The 17,825-nt window shown below is 38.7% G+C and overlaps 1 protein-coding gene across 4 annotated transcripts in view; it reads left to right on the top strand.

Moving 5' to 3' along the window:
- Positions 1–5,819: 5,819 nt before the first annotated feature.
- csnk1a1 (casein kinase 1, alpha 1) overlaps positions 5,820–17,825 on the top strand; it is a 38,365-nt gene continuing 26,359 nt past the window's right edge. For 3 of the 4 annotated variants that reach the window (XM_020611236.1, XM_020611234.1, XM_020611235.1), the window contains exons 1-3: positions 5,820–6,709; positions 6,928–7,034; positions 14,675–14,801. In XM_020611236.1, coding sequence (XP_020466892.1) covers positions 6,587–6,709; positions 6,928–7,034; positions 14,675–14,801 — 357 coding nt within the window. In that variant the 5' untranslated portion in view covers positions 5,820–6,586. The remainder of the gene's footprint in view (positions 6,710–6,927; positions 7,035–14,674; positions 14,802–17,825) is intronic. The other variant, XM_020611237.1, reaches the window with a different exon arrangement.

Raw genomic sequence — 17,825 nt, 5'->3', positions numbered from 1 at the left:
ATAAAACATTAGCACATATTATAAATAGTAATACAGAAATAATTACAGCTCATAAACCCATTATAAATGGCACCTTTTCAGACATTGACACATTAAATTTACCATGTCATCAGTCAAAGTTTGGCATCACTTCTGTCTGACACATTTCATGATTTAGGTGTTTAGACTTTGAACCATCAGGAGAAGAAAAGAAAACAATCTCAGAACTTCTAAAATGCAATGCGTGGGAACTATAACTGGACTGCTGCATGTGAAGAATGGATCCACTGGTGCCGGTGTGATGGTGATAGATCACATCATGGCCTGTGTTTTTCTTCTCCTCTCTCCTGGGGTCCAGTTTTCCCAGGAATCCCTTGACCTATCAGAAAGGGGGATTCCTGGAAATACTGTTCTTGGGGGTGAGGCTTATCAGCAATTCCTTGCACAGTTTGTTATACTATAATCCTGTGTAGTGTGTGTAATAATGCTCTAGGTCTGTATTGCTGTTTAGACATGGGAGAAACACAAGTCATTACTGTTTCAGTCAGATTCAGTGGCACGAGCAGCGGGACTTGTTAACCCTTCCTCATGTGAGAATTTACCATGTGAAGAGCCTGGGTAAAATATTAAAGCTTGTGTCCTGTTCCATCAGATGTAATATATGATTACGGCTCATTGTTAAATAAACTTTCAAAACAAAGAAATGTTTATCCATATTGTCACCAAAATGCTAATTACAGTTCATTGCACATTTACATACCTTTGTAAAGATGGTTATTTTTTATTAAAAACACAAAATCACTTTACAAGAGTAAAGAGTCTGACATTTTTGTACCACATCTCCATCTAAAAAGAAAGAACTACAACCACAGAAGATCAACCCCTGCTCATTCATTTAGCAGACCGCTAGGGTGAGAGACTCCATGGAGTGTCCTCAACTTCACAGAGAAATTCTTTTTCTCATGGAGGAAAGCTAATAATCATATGTCCCTCTTGGACACAATAAATGCTGGCTATCTGCTTATATCTTCAGAGGCTTGTCAATGTGGTTCAGACTGGAAAAAAGTCTCTTTCCCAGCAGAGGACAAAATGTGTGATATGGTTGAGAACTCAGTGCAGAAGACAGGATTGGCTATATTTCTATAGCTGTAGCCATTGTATACTTGTATATCAAAATCTATAGATATAATATAATTGTTTCAGAAGCATTTTAGTGTTGTAGCTGCTTGAAGGGGGCTTGTTTGAACTACTTACTGTACACAGTACTTATTTAGAACAGTGGCTCCCAACCTAGGGGACATTAGACACATCTACAGAGTTGTCAAATGTTTAATGAAAGAGGACATTTTATATTCAATTTTTGGACTTATTGGAAAATGTTACTTTTTTACAACCTCAAACAGTTATTGAAATGAAACTTCAAGACAGCAACACAACTATACCGTGATTTCATGTAAGAGCTGACAAAGGAACCATAGAGTTAATCTGTAACAATGTGATATATTTTATAAGCCTATTGTGTGTTTTTGATACAGTTTTTATGTTAATCAGTAAAGTAACTAGTAACCATAACTTGCAAGTCCATGTAATGGAGTAAAACGTAGGCTGCAACATTTCTCTCTGAAATGTAGTGGAGTAGAAGTACGTAAGAGAACTGAGAAGTGAATAAATGATAGCTTGCCATTGTTTATTCACGTCTCAAAATTTTTTAATTTATTCAGTGTTAGGGAAACTATTTTGAAAAAGTAGGTTTTCAAACCATCAATTGCTTCATACTTGAAGAAGATAAAGTGCAGCAAAGCTACTCTAGAGATTACCCTTCACATTTAGAGCACACCGCTTTGCTTCAATGTTTAAAATGAGAAAATGACACCTGGCTGAATTCTAAATTTTGTTTGCACATATTTGAGCAATGACATTTGTACAGTGAGAAACATCCTCAGAGGTTTTGGTTAAGGAGAGTCTGTCGATTTTTGAGTCAGAGGGTAAAATGCCAACATTTACATCTAGGGTGGAGTTACTGACCTGATTTTGCTCCATAGCCTGTACTGTGCTCACACGTTACTGCAGCTGAGACAGAACTTGCCTGAAACTTGTGAATTAATCAGTGTTAGATAATGGTGACAAGTGTTAAACATATAATACAGAACATGAAAAGCCATGGAATTATGTGCATCTAAGCACTGTATAAGCGGAAAAGTTTTCAATGTGCCGATTCCGCCTCACAACATAAAATCGAAGAATTATGGTGAGTGACCAGAAGGTGGCGTAGTTCTGGCATGTGGCTGCACATATTCCCGTTCATCCTGGTCTGGTCTTTATGACAATGGGAGGGCCTCTCTCTCTCTCTCTCTTTTTTCACACAAACACACACATACTTGTACCACTATCTTTGTGAGGACACTCATTGACATAATGCTGTCCCCTAACCCCTTATCCTAATTTTCCAAAAATATCCTCACTCTGTAGAAAAAAAAATCTCTTTTTGGTCCTCGCTATGTAGCAAGTACAAGAACACACACATACACAAAACCTATTTTGTCTCAGACCCCCCTTTTTAACAAAATTAGTATTTTGTTAAAGAACTCATAAATATTATTGCTAATTTTTTACAACTTTGTAAACTTCATAACTAAGTTCAAAATCCCTATTACACAAACGAATTTCAAACTATAATATGTGCCATTCTTCCTGCGATGATTCAGCTTATAAGCTCTTATGGTGGGACTGCCTTTATTTCCTTTCAAGAATTTACTGCTTTGATTAATTTGGAAGGAATTAACTTTTTAAAGTGTAACAGCAAGTAGGTATATAAGTAGCCTTACACAACATAAATCCATTCCTCCAGCTAAATTATACTGGAATACAGCCTTGGGACAAATTACCTGCCCCAGGAGCTGCTGATACAGTTCTACAGAGGAAGTCTGTTCTCTGCACCTCCATCACTGTCTGGTTTGGCTCAGCAACCAAACAGGACAGGAACAGACTCCAACGAACAGTCAGGACTGCAGAAAAGGTCATTGGTGCAAGCCTCCCCTCCATGGAGGACCTGTACACCTTACGGGTCAGGAGGAGGGCAGATAAGATTTCTGCAAACCCCTCACACCTGGGACGTAATCTGTTTGAACTCCTCCCTTCTGGACGGCGTTACAGGTCACTGCACGCCAAGACAACCAGGCACAAGGACAATTTCTTCCCCCGGGCCATTACTCTGATGAACAGTTGACTCATGACAGTATGACTGGACAATAACCCTCAGTGCAATACCTGTAAATATATACCTTGTACATATTGATCAGACGAATCCAGACTGTCTGTATATTCAGTACTTTATTTTTACTCTTAAGGCTCATTCTTTTGCTTGATTGCACATTGCCTCTTTACTTCTGTTCTCAGCTTTATATTGGTTACTTGCCCACTGCTGCCTTACATAAGGCCATGTACATATGCACTGAGAGCTGCTGTACCAGAGTCAGATTCCTCGTGTGTCCAACACACCTGGCCAATAAAGCTGATTCTGATTCTGATAAAATAAGTACTGTTATAAATAAAGTAAAAGAATTCTCTTTTAAATAAATTCACAGAATATACCCTGTCAAAACATGTAAAATGTTTTAATGATGTAATGTGTGTTTTCTTTGATAGTTTATCTGTGATCTGTAGATTGTGGAATACTTTACCTCTCAAAGATAGATCAGCTACCAACTTGACTGCTTTTAAATCATTGCTTAAAATATATTTATTTGCCTTGGCTTTTAATACTTAATAGGGTCTGGTGCTTTTCTTTTAATTTGTTGATTGCATGCCATTTATGTGTCTGTGCTATTGTGCTGTTTTATTCTTGCATTGATTCTATTTATTTTATTTTAGTTATTTATTGTGATCTTATTCTACCCATGTAAAGTACTTTTGTCAACTGGATGTTATTTTTAAAGTGCTATATAAATAAATTTGATTTGATTTGATTTGATATATCTCCTTCCACCACTAGGGGTGCCAATTCAAGAAACGGTCTTAAAAGTCATATTCACCTATTTAGGTTGGACTTGTTATGCATTGCTGGATAATCTGAGACACTTTAGCCACATAATATCCCCACATCTTTGAGGTTTTGTAGGAAATGCTATATTATCAGTCTGAATGTGACTTTAGGCCTTGTTGAAAATAGTTTCATGATATATGCCATGCTTTGTGCATGTCCCTTGTTTTCCCCCCTTTTATCTGCTATCCTGCTGTTGAGATCCACCCTCTGCTTTTGCACACACCTACAGTTGGTTCATGATTCATGTCAGCTCAGCCACCGCCCAGGTTAACAAGGTGTGTGCCAGATGAACAAATCATTCTTAGACAAGAGATAAGAACATGGTCTTGATTGAATGCTGCCATAATAATAGACCTAATCCACAGTAACTGAGAAACAAATTACCCAAAGCTTCAACATATAAGAGGAAGCTGCTCCCAGATCTTGAGATGACTAACTACATGTTATAGCTTATACCAGCGAAAATGCATTGTATAGACCTTCGTGTTGGGATATAACTTTCACAGACAATATGATTTACACTTTAGCTCAAAAAATGTGTTTAAAAAACAAGAGTTTAGACTAAAGAAAGACTAAAGACTTTATTTTAAACAGAGTACTAAAATGTATGTTAAAATCCTAGCCTTTGTCCATGTCCTTGTTTTGGCACAGCCTTATGGTACTACAAACTGTTGTACTGGGCTCGAGTGTTTAATAAACCTTCAGACTGCTCAAGCTGAACTTTCTACATTGTATTTAAGTTTCATTCACCTTACCTGAGGCAACATATCAGAGTATCATGCAGTCCCCACCCTTAAGATGCATTCATGCAATATCGGCAGCATGAGAAGACTTGGAAATGTTTGAGAAGATTTAGAAATGTTCACACATTACTCAGAGATGGTTACCCCCACTGCTTGTCTTACTCACAATTCAAATGTGTGTTGTTATAACTGTTTGTTTGCAAGTGAAATCAGATACAAAACTGTGTAGTGCTGGCAAATAGCTCATTTATAATGATGTGAATTAAGTGTATTAGTTTTAATATTAAATTATATTTAGACTACCAGCATTAGTGGTTTTGCCAAAACTAAGGTAATTGGTATCACTAAGTTGAAGATATTGTCACAGTTTAAAATTCCTGATAAATCTGGTTCAGATTTTGAACTCAGAGGGTGACGTGCCTGTTATGCTGACTCAGCTGCCTGTAGTCCAGTTGATATGAGAATGTTGCATTATAGTTTCCCCTATCCACCATATTTTGCACCGTGTAACTCCCAAAATGGATGGAATCTGATTTATCTAGCTCAGAGAGGTGTCTGTCTGGGTGTAAACTATATTAAAGAGTAATCTATGGAAACCAATGGATATGATTTTTGGGGATGGATCTCTTAGGAGAACATTATCATGCAAGAAAAACTGAGAAAGATGTGAACATAGAAATATAGGTCAACGTGTGTCTGTTGAAAAGGGTGAAAACGGGCGCTGCTTATGAAACGCTTCCGGTGGAGAGACTGTACTCAGAGACATGACGCAGCCTATTTTACCTTCACACGTAAATACCACCTGTAGGTGCATTCAGGAGCTCTGCGGTCAGTCTTGACAAAAGCTCAGAGCACGGAGGCTACAGAGTCTCTAGCAGCTTTGATGGTTGTTTCATTTATATTTGACATTAAAATTCGGATGCAAAAAGGCGCTCACGAGGACACAATTATAAAACAAAATAAAAAGAAATGATGCTTAACACTTAATACGTATTTTATTAAAACCAGAATAATAAATCACCTTTTAACTTTGCTGTTGTTGACAGGGTAGTCTACACTGTTGGCATAAGAAGTAACACATTTCCTTTACCGGTCAATATGTGTGACTTTACTGTGGCGTTCATGTGGCCAAAGAATAGTATTTCCGACAGCACATGAAGGGGTCATGAGATGTCTAACCTCATCGTTAATCGTCTCAAACGGCAGCCAGCTGAGAGAAAGGGTAGAGAAGACAAGATGGCGGCGTGAGTGGGTTGCGCTTTGTATAGACGGCTGCGACCCTTGAAATCTGTCGAAAACGCGCTTAAAGGACTGAAAAAGCAACATTACTATCGGAAGTGTAATTAAAGCGGCTTCTTTCCCCCCACCCCAGAAGAGAGGAGGCTTGGATATTTTTTCTCGCGACGGTCTTTGCGAGAGTCTTATCTTGATGCTAACGCTAGCCTACGTTAGATCTGAGTTGCTGCTTCTTTGAGGTAGCTGGGTTGTTGTTGAAGACCGTGAGCCCGTTCGCAGCTTTGGTGTAACATTATTTACTTAGACACTGACACGCATTCAGTGTTTCTCGATCCAGGTTTGATTTTAACTAGGGTCATTCGTAGCTGGTAGTCTATGAATAACACGAATACAGGTCAAGAGAAGTCTATTTTCCATCCTGTTTTTTCGGTTCGTGGTCGATATTACTTGGAGTGACAGCTTGTCTATAATTATCCTCACCAACATTAACTGGACAGGACTCTGCATGTTCTGCTGACAGTCGAGGTAGACTGCAACACAATTTCTTTTAAGTGAATCAAGTGGAAATTGTCATTTGGTGGACACTATGGCGAGCAGCAGTGGCTCCAAAGCCGAATTCATTGTCGGTGGAAAATACAAGCTTGTCAGAAAAATTGGATCGGGATCTTTCGGCGACATATATCTGGCCATCAACATCACAAATGGAGAGGTAATGTACTGCATCAGCGTCTACATTTGTCTTTGTGTTAATGTTGGTAGTTAATTTTCCTCAAAGAACACAACGGTGTCTTAGCCAAGCGTATTTGAGGCAGATTATAGCGTAGGCTTAGCATCACTTTAGCTAATATCAGTAATGACCTGTTAAATTTGGCATATAAGCGGCGGAGTGACAGCAGACCTATAAATGTGTGTATGTGTCATTTTCAGGAGGTAGCTGTAAAATTGGAGTCACAAAAAGCCAGACATCCACAGTTGTTATACGAGAGCAAGCTGTACAAAATCTTACAAGGTGGTGTCGGGATCCCACACATCAGGTAAGGGCAAATCTTTTCTTGACATTGACTTTACACATATTGTTGTGTATTTATATTTGTGTGGTACTGTTTTCCTTGGGAAAAGGACAACTAATGTTCAAGTGGCGAAACCTTGTTGGCATTAGGCCTGCTGATCTAACTAACGTTATTTAGGTTTTTTGTAGTAATGGCATATTTTCTGCGAACACTTAAGATGTCGTCGTGTGGTCACCTTACATTTATAATTGGACCATATCATCCCTATTTGACCCAGCACACCTTTAGCAGCTGTTAGGGGTGAGGAAAAGCAACTGTGTGGTTGGAAATGGCCGCTCCTCCTTTGTTGTTAGCTTCCAACATGTCTTCCCTTGCCCAGTTATAAAATGGCGGCGGAGCACAGGAACGAAAACAACAGTCCAAGCCTCACGATATAACTGTATTACACCGCGTGGTTCCAGCCCATATGCGGCCTTGCCTTATCCTGTAACAGGTCACACACTGTTTTGTTGAGCTTAAGTAAGCCTTGACTGTGGCGTGTAGCCCTACATGGCAAGTGATCGTTTTCAAGACACAATCTTGTAAGTTCCACACACTGTACCATACCTACAGATATTACTGTGCACTACTGTTAATTTCTTTTCTGTTGTACCTGTTGTTTTAATATGCTCAATAATGGACATATAAAATTGGTCTGTCACTATCAAGTAGTTGTTGGCACACTTGTAGTATGTGGCATTTATTTATTTACCGAGTAAAAAGGTCACTGTTGTGTACATGCTGTCATGAAGTGTCACTGCAGTATTAGAGACCAACTATACATAAACTGTACAATAAACTGGTAGTTAACAGATGAGTAGACATTTCTTAAGCATTTTTAAGCTCAAAATCCGCATAGTTGTAAAGCCCATACTATATTCAGCACTGTATGTTAGTTCTTGTATAGCATTTCTACCACTATTTTTGATTGTTTTCTGTACAAAAGCAAAAATTGGTCATATGGTGTGACCAGTTTTTGCAAAAAAAAAAAAATTGTCATATGGTGTGACAAACTATAATTCTGCTAAAATGTAATATTCATACTTTCCTGCTTGAGGCACACAGCATAATGGTGTTTAAACAATCTGTTAAAATAGTCTTTTAAGTATATTTTGTTTTCTCAAGGGTTAATATCCTGAGAACTTTGAAAGCATTAATAACATGGCCTCCATTAGACACATTTGAGGTTAACTGTAATACCAAGGTATAAAGGGCAGAAAATGATGATTATTTGCAGCACCACTCAACAGTTGGCCAATATTTATAATATTCCAATTGCAAAACTGTTTATCACTACTGTACTACTACCACACTACTGTAAATTCAAGTGCTGGACTGAAATCATACATACCGTTTGCACAGTCTTGATGGTCCAATAAAAACACCAGATAACATTAGGAGTGGTATTATCCTATACAGTGGAACCTTGGTTTTCGTGATTAATCCGTTCAAAAAAGTCAGACGAAAACCAAACTGAAGCAATATTTCCCATAAGAAATAATGTAAATCCAATTAATCCATTCCAGACACCCAAAAATATTAACAAAATACATTTTATAGAGAATAACTATATTTTTACATACAGAAAACCATGAGAAATAAATTACAAGTGACTAATGAAATGGATAAATGAACATTTAATATCACTTTTACCTTTATTGAAGACTCTTGTTGGCTAATGGTAGATGGCAAGGAGGGGAGAGGGAGGAGGAGAGGTTATTGTTTGGAAGGGGAAGCCCCCTCCATAAGGACTTCATGTAGCAAGGCTCTAACCGGGGTTACTTCCCTTCACTCATTTCTTCCGGGAAATGAGTGGCCGAGTCACGCGGGCAGCCGGACGAGTTTGGTACGGACTAATGACACTGAACCGACCAATTAGCTGTATGAAAACTGAGCGGATGTACGAAAACTGGGACAAAATTTCCGCGAAAAAAAGTCGTTGAAAACCAAATTGTACGAAAAGTAGGGCATACGAAAACCGAGGTTCCACTGTATGTAAGCTTACTTGATTCATGTTTTGGTCTAGAGTTTTGACCTTTTCTGCAGCAAGCTTCTGTCCTGTGTGAGCTGTCATCTGTTTAGTTTCTCCTTCTTGTGCTGAGGATTTTTCCCCTCCTGGCAGGGTCAGCATTCAGTCTTTCCTAGTATTTGTTGTCCCCTCTTTACTGGACTTGTTTGCCTCATACTGACAAAAAAATGTAGGAAAAGTATCTTATAATATGCACAACATGGCCAACATGCTAAAAACATGGTTAACTTAAATATACACTTGGAAAGGAAAACATTAATTAAATGGATAATTTCATTATTGCTGTTAATTCAGTTTGTATGTTCTGAATATTTACACAAAATAAATGTATTTATGCTGTGTCAATTATTGTATGGTGTGACTTGAAAAACTGTCACACCAGTTGATAACAGGGCTATCACTTTTTCCAAAAATCATGTTCAAACTGACATGTAATTCCTTCAAGTTAATTTGAACCCACATAACATAATGTGCAAATCATTTTATCATTGTTGATAATTTTTACGTCTATAGTATAGACGTAAAAAAAAGACACTGTTTCTCAGATGCTCCCGTGTTGTCTAATCAGTACAGTGTTGTTTGCTACTATCCCATATTTTGCCCTTGCAAACATAATGCTACTTGCTTACTTAACTGAGAGGACCTGAGAGGACATGCAACTGGTCAAACTAATTGTGAATTTTAAGGGCCTACTCTGCTGGACCACAAGGCAAATTACACTTATTGACTCAAGTTGATTTTGGGATTTGAGCTGATCATTACAGTTCAAATATTTATTTTTCTTACCACATTCAAACAAATGCTCGAATCTCAATTGAAAAGTGACAACCCTTGTTGATAATCTGCAATTAAATGCGCCAACGAACGGGTGAGCATAGATATGGAAGCTCAGTATTCAAGTTAAATATGTTTAACTGTTATGCAACCCCAAAGGGTGGGGTGGGACATACTTTCATATTTTTTTATTAAATGTTTATTTAATATTAAATATACTAAGAACACCATTCTGCCGCACAGTGATGCATAACAGAACAAACAATCTGGTGATTTTTGACTCATAACAAGGCAGTAGTCAATAAACTAGACATAGATTAGTTTGTCAGAGTTTTTGTCCATAAAAACCAGTAGGCTCTTGCACTGATGTCCTAATAAATCTATAGTCTATTGTATCTCGTACATTACCCTACATTTCTTACTGTAAATATCAGTTGTACATATCCATCGGTAAATTAGTTCTGACTGTTCATATTGTAGATACTGTGCACTTTTCACTGCTGTTATTGTACTTCTGGTTAGATGCTAAACTGTATTTCATTGCCTTGTACTTGTACATGGGTAATGACAATAAAGTTGAATAATCTAAAAATTGGAATGGGAATAGGTGAAATGTAAAATCAAATGGGGTAATTTGCAAAGAAAATAGTTTTTTCCATTTGGAAAAGTTTTTTACCCTGCTGTAGAGCTTCTTTGAAGCTATTAGTATTTTGATAGCAGCATATGTGGATATACTTAAGCCGTCCCTGGTAGGCTAGTGGTTAAGGTGCAGCGCTCTCGCCGCTGCGGCCCGGGTTCGAATCAGGGTTGCATCAGGAAGGGCATCTGGCGTAAAACACGTGCCAAATGTCAACATGGGAGTCGTCAGTGTGACGGATTTGCTGTGGCGATCCCTAAATGGGAAAAGCCGTGGATATACTTAAAATATTTTGGTTGTTATAAGTAGTAAAATACAGCAGAACCTTTCTGTTGTGCAACCTTTTTGCCTCAGTACATGTCGTTGATGTCTATAGTTTTATTATAGTGCACAGTTGAATTTGTTGTAAACAAGGTGTTTTTAAATCAAGTGAGACTAGTTTTTATTTTATTTCCTTTATTACAGCAAATCCTCAATGCTGTTAGGAACTTGCACTACCCGTTCAGAAAGGCACATAGGATTTCAAAACTGAGCCCAGCTCGTTAAACTGCACCAAAAGCACTGAGTCAGTGTGTAAAGAATGAGAAGACAGGAACTATGATGGGTGGTGACTGTATGAAAGGTAAACCAGGTGGAGGAGGGGCAGCAGGACTAGCAGGTTGGACAGGTTCTAACACGAATTTGCTGCAGCACTATCAGTGCTAAGATTGAATAAGCCGCCTCTCCTTGATTTTCAGTAAAAGTGGAGACAAATTGTGTTAAAACTGTATGGGGAAAAATGGATCAAAACAAACACAAACAAGACTGGCTTTCTCAGCTGATGCTCATTATCTTATGAGGGAAACCAGGTTTATGGCCATTAAGAACGGTTCCTCTTCTATCCAGTATGATGATAAAAATACACACTGCATATGGCGGTCTTTGAATTAGGGGTAGGAATGTTTACAAATTGTCAAACGAGTTTTTGCAGATTTTTGACTTGTACACTGTATTTCTATATGGAAGGATACTACCCAGGTTGTAAATTACACTGTGCTTTTTGTAGGGCCTCCTCTCTGGGGACAAAGGTGACAGATACTGCTGAGATTTAAAGTTGGAAAGATTTCAAGTTCCAGGTTCAATAAGTCAAAAGCAAAATGTTGTTAAAACACGCATGATGCGTTTTCCAACTGTAGTATGGTAGACGAGCTACAACAATTTTTCATCAAAATGAGCCATCTACAGCTGGAGATGGTCCCTGCACACTCATCCCACAGCCAGCTGCACAGAGACCAATTTGTTCAGTGTGGAGGACAGTTTTGTTTGATGAAAATTAAGTTGTAGCTTGATGTCTGCCTTACTATGGTTGGAAAGAGGTCTTGTTTGTTCAAATCTGTGAATATTAGGGGTGTGTGATATTGACATAAATCTGGATCTTTTTGGGGATTTTGTTGAAAATTATGATGATATTTTGCATCCAAAAAAGCACTATTGTCTGTTGCCTAAAACACTGAGAGCCTCTGTCAGAGACAAATTCCTTGTATGCTCAACATAATTGGTGATTATAGCTGATGCTGATTCTGATCAAAAAAATTGGTTTGTCTTGTTAAAAGCATATTAATTGTTGCTTCCTAATGATTTTAATGGAGACGACATACTTCAGTGTTTTCCATACATTGAATTTTTTTTGTGATGAAGCTGAACAGCCTGACCAGTGTGATTAATGATCCAATTAATTTGTTTCAAATATTTGCAAACTCCAACCAGTGCTGCTGAAGCAGCAAGAGAGGGTTGGAGAGGAGGACAGCAGCCCAGTGCAGTAGCAACAGGTCAGATGGACAGCAGACAGAGACATAGAAGCAAATCAGCCTTGCTTCTATTCTTCTGAGCAGAGTGATTAAAGTGTTACCCTATTTAATAAATACTTTATTAAAACATCTTGTCAGCTACCACCACAAATGGAATCTAGTTTTGTGGGAAACACTGTATTTCATGTACATAAACATTGCAGAACGGGTAAGACTTTATTGATACCACAATGGGGAATTTCCAGTGTTCCAGCAGCAATAGAGAGCAAATGACAAAACACCACAAGAACAACAAACACCATAAGGACCTCCGAGAAGCAAATCAAAGATACCTAAAAATCAAGACAAAACATAGCACTTGAGAGAAATCAAGAATGAAGAATGACTGTTTCTGCTAAGTTTGCAGAGTGTGCTTTTGTGCTGGTACCCTGGATGGTTTATTTCTGAGGTGGATAGCTGACTCCCAAAGTTTTTTCATATTCTGTGCGGTGGTTAGTTCAGCAACCAATTTCCAATGTAGTTTCCAGGTAGCTGTTTTTTTTTTTTTTTTTTTTTTAAGCAATCTGTCTATTAAAGCCAAAATACTAACGCGTGAGTGAGGATGATTCACGTCTAGCAGTTAACAATGTAGATTGCTTTTGGTGTCTGTATTTTATCTCTGGCGCTTGTCTGTTCTAACTTTGGTATTGCACTTTTAGACAGTTGCACTAACTTGTAGTGCTGTGATGATGTAGCCTACATGCTGCGTGCGTTCTCAATGCACATGGGCAGAAGTCAGTCCAACAAGTCCAGATCATCCCTGTATGTGATTGGTCAGTGCAGCACCTCTGCCGGATGATGTCACCATCTGGGGCAGTGCGGTGAGGGTGAGGATAGCATAGAAGGTCACACACAGCTTCACTTAGAAGTTATAGGCTCATGCATAATTCATGTAAAGTTATAAAGTTTGAAGAGACTTGTGTGAAATCCTACAGGAGAGAAGCCAGTCAGTTGAGTTTGTGGCAAAACCTTTTAAACAGCTTGCATATTGTCGTCTTTTACTGCATATGATAATTCATACTTGGAACTTAAATGACGTTCATTATAAGTTTAGTTAAAACTGTTCAAAATGCACCTTCAGTGTTTTGCATTTTGTGAATTTTAGTTGGATAAAAGACTTTTTACCAGTCATATATTTCATCATTGAAGATTTCTTAAGTGTTAAAATATCATCTCGTCTCGTTCTCTTGAGCCCAATATCATGTATTGTCTCACCCTTACTCGTGATTATTTGTAATTTTTTTAAATCTGTTTTAAATGTACCTTAAAGGGATATTTTTACATATGTGCAGTCTTTGGATGCTGTGCAAATTATTTCAAGCAGATTGTCATCCACAATGTTAATCGGCCTGCAAGCTTTAGCCACCCATTTAGCTATCACTGTTGAAAGTCTGTTGCTTGTAGAGTTGTCCAGGTGTCTGTGTTGCCAACTATCTAGTGTGGTTTGCCTTTGGTGAAGGAGAGGAGGGCTCTGTGCATCAGCTGTGCACTGGGCCAGCAAGCGGTATTTGAGACTCGATGCTCTCCGGTGTTAACTCACTTCACATCAACAATAAATGCAGATAACTTTGGTCCTGTCGAGAATGATCTGGCAGGGCCATTCACAAGGTCAATTTCCAAATTAATTGATAGCTGCAGCTTTTGCTAGCACCAAGGCTGTTAAGTGATCATAAGTTGCACACAAAAATATACAGTTAGCGTCAAAGCCATGCGTCCATATATTCATGACAGAGGTTGCCTTTCAAGGCAGAACTAATTTGTAAAGAAGGTGTCTGTTCAGAGCTCAGGTTTCAACCAAGCTCACTATGCTTTAGTGTCTTCAAAGTCATCTCTGTTCAGCCATGTGCCAGCTGTACTGTATATGGCTGTTAGCAATGTTGGCCAGATATAGAACCAGGAAGGAAAATCAACACTGACCAAATGCTAGTATTTTCTGTCCCTCTGCCTGCCATTTTAACAGGTACACAGGAAGATACTCTGTCCTGAAATAGTAGCTATGCCTAATGAAAAGGTGATTCATCTTTCCAGTAACCACAGGATAATGTAATCTCTATCATTACTAAATAGTTTGTCACAGATGTTTAAATGTTTAACCCTCCAAGTTACAGCAATACAGCATATCTATAATTCTCATTTGCAAAACTGCCTAAATTGTGTTGCATGTGACCATGGGTCGGTTGGCTATTTTCTATAATAAAAATATTTTTAAAAAAAATCCCCATACAGAGATTAAAACTAACAATGAATTGCCTCTACTCATGGTTATTGTATATGCGTAGTGTCAGATAAGTGTTAAACTTGTGCATTCAGTTCAGACAACCAACAACACACCAACTTTATATCATTATTGTGTTGCCAGGTGGTATGGCCAAGAGAAGGACTACAATGTTCTAGTCATGGACCTTCTTGGACCCAGTCTGGAGGACCTTTTCAACTTCTGCTCTCGCCGCTTCACTATGAAGACGGTCCTTATGCTGGCAGACCAGGTAGCAAACACATACATGCCTACAGCTCTGTGTGATCTTCTAAAGCAGGGAACACCCCTGAGGAGCATAGTTAAATACAAGTCATAGGGTGGTGCTGCCTCTCAGCAAGTAGGTCCTAGTTCCAACCTGCTAGCTTTTGTCTGTCTGTGTAAAGTAAGGCTGAGCAATTACAGTGGGTACGGAAAGTATTCAGACCCCCTTAAATGTTTCACTCTTTGTTATATTGCAACCATATGCTAAAATCATTTAAGTTCATTTTTTTCCTCATTAATGTACACACAGCACCCCATATTGACAGAAAAACACAGAATTTTTGACATTTTTGCAGTTTTATTAAAAAAGAAAAACTGAAATATCACATGGTCATAAGTATTCAGACCCTTTGCTGTGACACTCATATATTTAACTTAGGTGCTGTCCATTTCTGCTGATCATCCCTGAGATGGTTCTACACCTTCATTTGAGTCCAGCTGTGTTTGATTATACTGATTGAACGTGATTAGGAAAGCCACACACCTGTCTATACAAGACCCTACAGCTCACAGTGCATGTCAGAGCAAATGAGAATCATGAGGTCAAAGGAACTGCCTGAAGAGCTCAGACAGAATTGTGGCAAGGCACAGATCTGGCCAAGGTTACAAAAAAAATGTCCTGTCCCTGCAGCTGAAAACCACCCCCATAGCATGATGCTGCCACCACCATGCTTCACTGTTGGGACTGTATTGGACAGGTGATGAGCAGTGCCTGGTTTTCTCCACACATACCGCTTAGAATTAAGGCCAAAAAGTTCTATCTTGGTCTCATCAGACCAGAGAATCTTATTTCTCACCATCTTGGAGTCCTTCAGGTGTTTTTTAGCAAACTCCATGCGGGCTTTCATGTGTCTTGCACTGAGGAGAGGCTTCCGTCAGGCCACTCTGCCATAAAGCCCCGACTGGTGGGGGGCTGCAGTGATGGTTGACTTTCTACAACTTTCTCCCATCTCCTGACTGCATCTCTGGAGCTCAGCTACAGTCATCTTTGGGTTCTTCTGTACCTCTCTCACCAAGGTTCTTCTGCCCTGATAGCTCAGTTTGGCTGGATGGCCAGCTCTAGGAAGGGTTCTGGTCGTCCCAAACGTCTTCCATTTAAGGATTATGGAGGCCACTGTGCTCTTAGGAACCTTAAGTGCAGCAGAAATTTTTTTGTAACCTTGGCCAGATCTGTGCCTTGCCACAATTCTGTCTCTGAGCTCTTCAGGCAGTTCCTTTGACCTCATGATTCTCATTTGCTCTGACATGCACTGTGAGCTGTAGGGTCTTATATAGACAGGTGTGTGGTTTTCCTAATCACATCCAATCAGTATAATCAAACACAGTTGGACTCAAATGAAGGTGTAGAACCATCTCAGGGATGATCAGAAGAAATGGACAGCACCTAAGTTAAATATATGAGTGTCACAGCAAAGGGTCTGAATACTTATGACCATGTGATATTTCAGTTTTTCTTTTTTAATAAATCTGCAAAAATGTCAAAAATTCTGTGTTTTTCTGTCAATATGGGGTGCTGTGTGTACATTAATGAGGAAAAAAATGAACTTAAATGATTTTAGCATATGGCTGCAATAAAACAAAGAGTGAAAAATTTAAGGGGGTCTGAATACTTTCCGTACCCACTGTATGTGTTTTTCGAATTGGAAAAAGCTGATTAAAATGTTTTTAAATTCTACAGATGCTAAACAGAGAGGAGTCCCTGCAGGCTTTATGTGCACACAGTCCTCCCCTGCAGTTTTCACATGCACACACATCACTCTGCCCTGTAGGCTTCACTTGCACTGGAAAGCTAAGAGGAGAGAAGTTAAAATCAAAATCCTTAATGGTTGTGCATCTAGCAGCAGGCGCGGAACAGCAGATTGTATTCAGGACCCCAGTCCAGCGCAAACACTTGCTTACTGCAGTGTTAATTAATTAATGTTATTAGTTTAAACTCATGTTCTTGTACTGGAATACACGATGTTCTCAGGGTTTTTTCCTACCATAGAAAGCTTTGGGTGCAGCACCTGAGTGTTTTTGTGAAGTGCCTAAGCTGAATGTATATAAAAGGCAGCTTATTAGAATTTATGTAAAAACAAAAGTGAGTCATATACTTTGAAAACACAGGTGTCTTATCTCAAACTGAAATGTAAGCTGATAACAGGAATGACCTATCAATCAATAGTCAGTGTTAGGACAAACCTTTGTGTGTGACAGCATCTCCAAACTAATCAAACAGCTGATTGGCTATTTCTCTGTACCGTCAACTAGGGAGTGGTAGCTACAGCCATCAGTAAGGTTATCCTCCACAAAGAATGAAGTACAGCTTTCTTGCTGCGGAGCAGTTCTTGTTAATTCTAGCAATAGAAATAATGCTAGCTCAATGTAGCCTTTTTACAGCTAAAGAAGTTGCTAACATAGCTAACACGTAGCCTACTGAATTAGGATAGGTTAGCTAGGTAAGGAAGGAAGAAGGTTGATTTTACATCAAGATGGCTGGTAATGTTCATGTCTAACACTAACATCTTTTTTTGATGAAAACCACTGGTCAAAATGTTTAAAGCAAAAATGTCAGACACTAGTAACTTTGTCTGAAAGGTAGCTCAGGACATTTAGAAAAAACACTATTTACTCCTTAGGATTATTACTTATGCATAAAACAGGTGCTGAAAAAGCAGCATTACATGTGAACACAGCCATCCTTCTCCGAACACTGGCAGGGTGTGCGACATTCCCCTCTCCTGTCCTCCTTGACAGAAATAGTTTTCTTCCCTGTTTCTGCAGTGTAGTGTGAGAAGCAGCTGCAAACTGTGATGCAGGTCCTCATCTGGGCAGACATATACAGGTATGTGCCAAAAAATTAGAATATCGAGGAAAAGTCCATTTATTTCAATAATTTGTTTCAAAAAGTGAAACTTGTATGTTATATTAGTTCACTACACACAAAGTGAAATATTTCAAGCCTTTATTTGTTTCAATTTTGATGATTATGGATTAAAGACAAAAAAAACCC

The sequence above is a fragment of the Monopterus albus genome, unplaced genomic scaffold (assembly GCF_001952655.1).
Source record: "Monopterus albus unplaced genomic scaffold, M_albus_1.0 scaffold111.1, whole genome shotgun sequence".
Classification (NCBI taxonomy): domain Eukaryota; kingdom Metazoa; phylum Chordata; class Actinopteri; order Synbranchiformes; family Synbranchidae; genus Monopterus; species Monopterus albus.
Note: the sequence above shows the minus strand (reverse complement) of the source record. Positions and strands in the feature narration are given on the sequence as shown.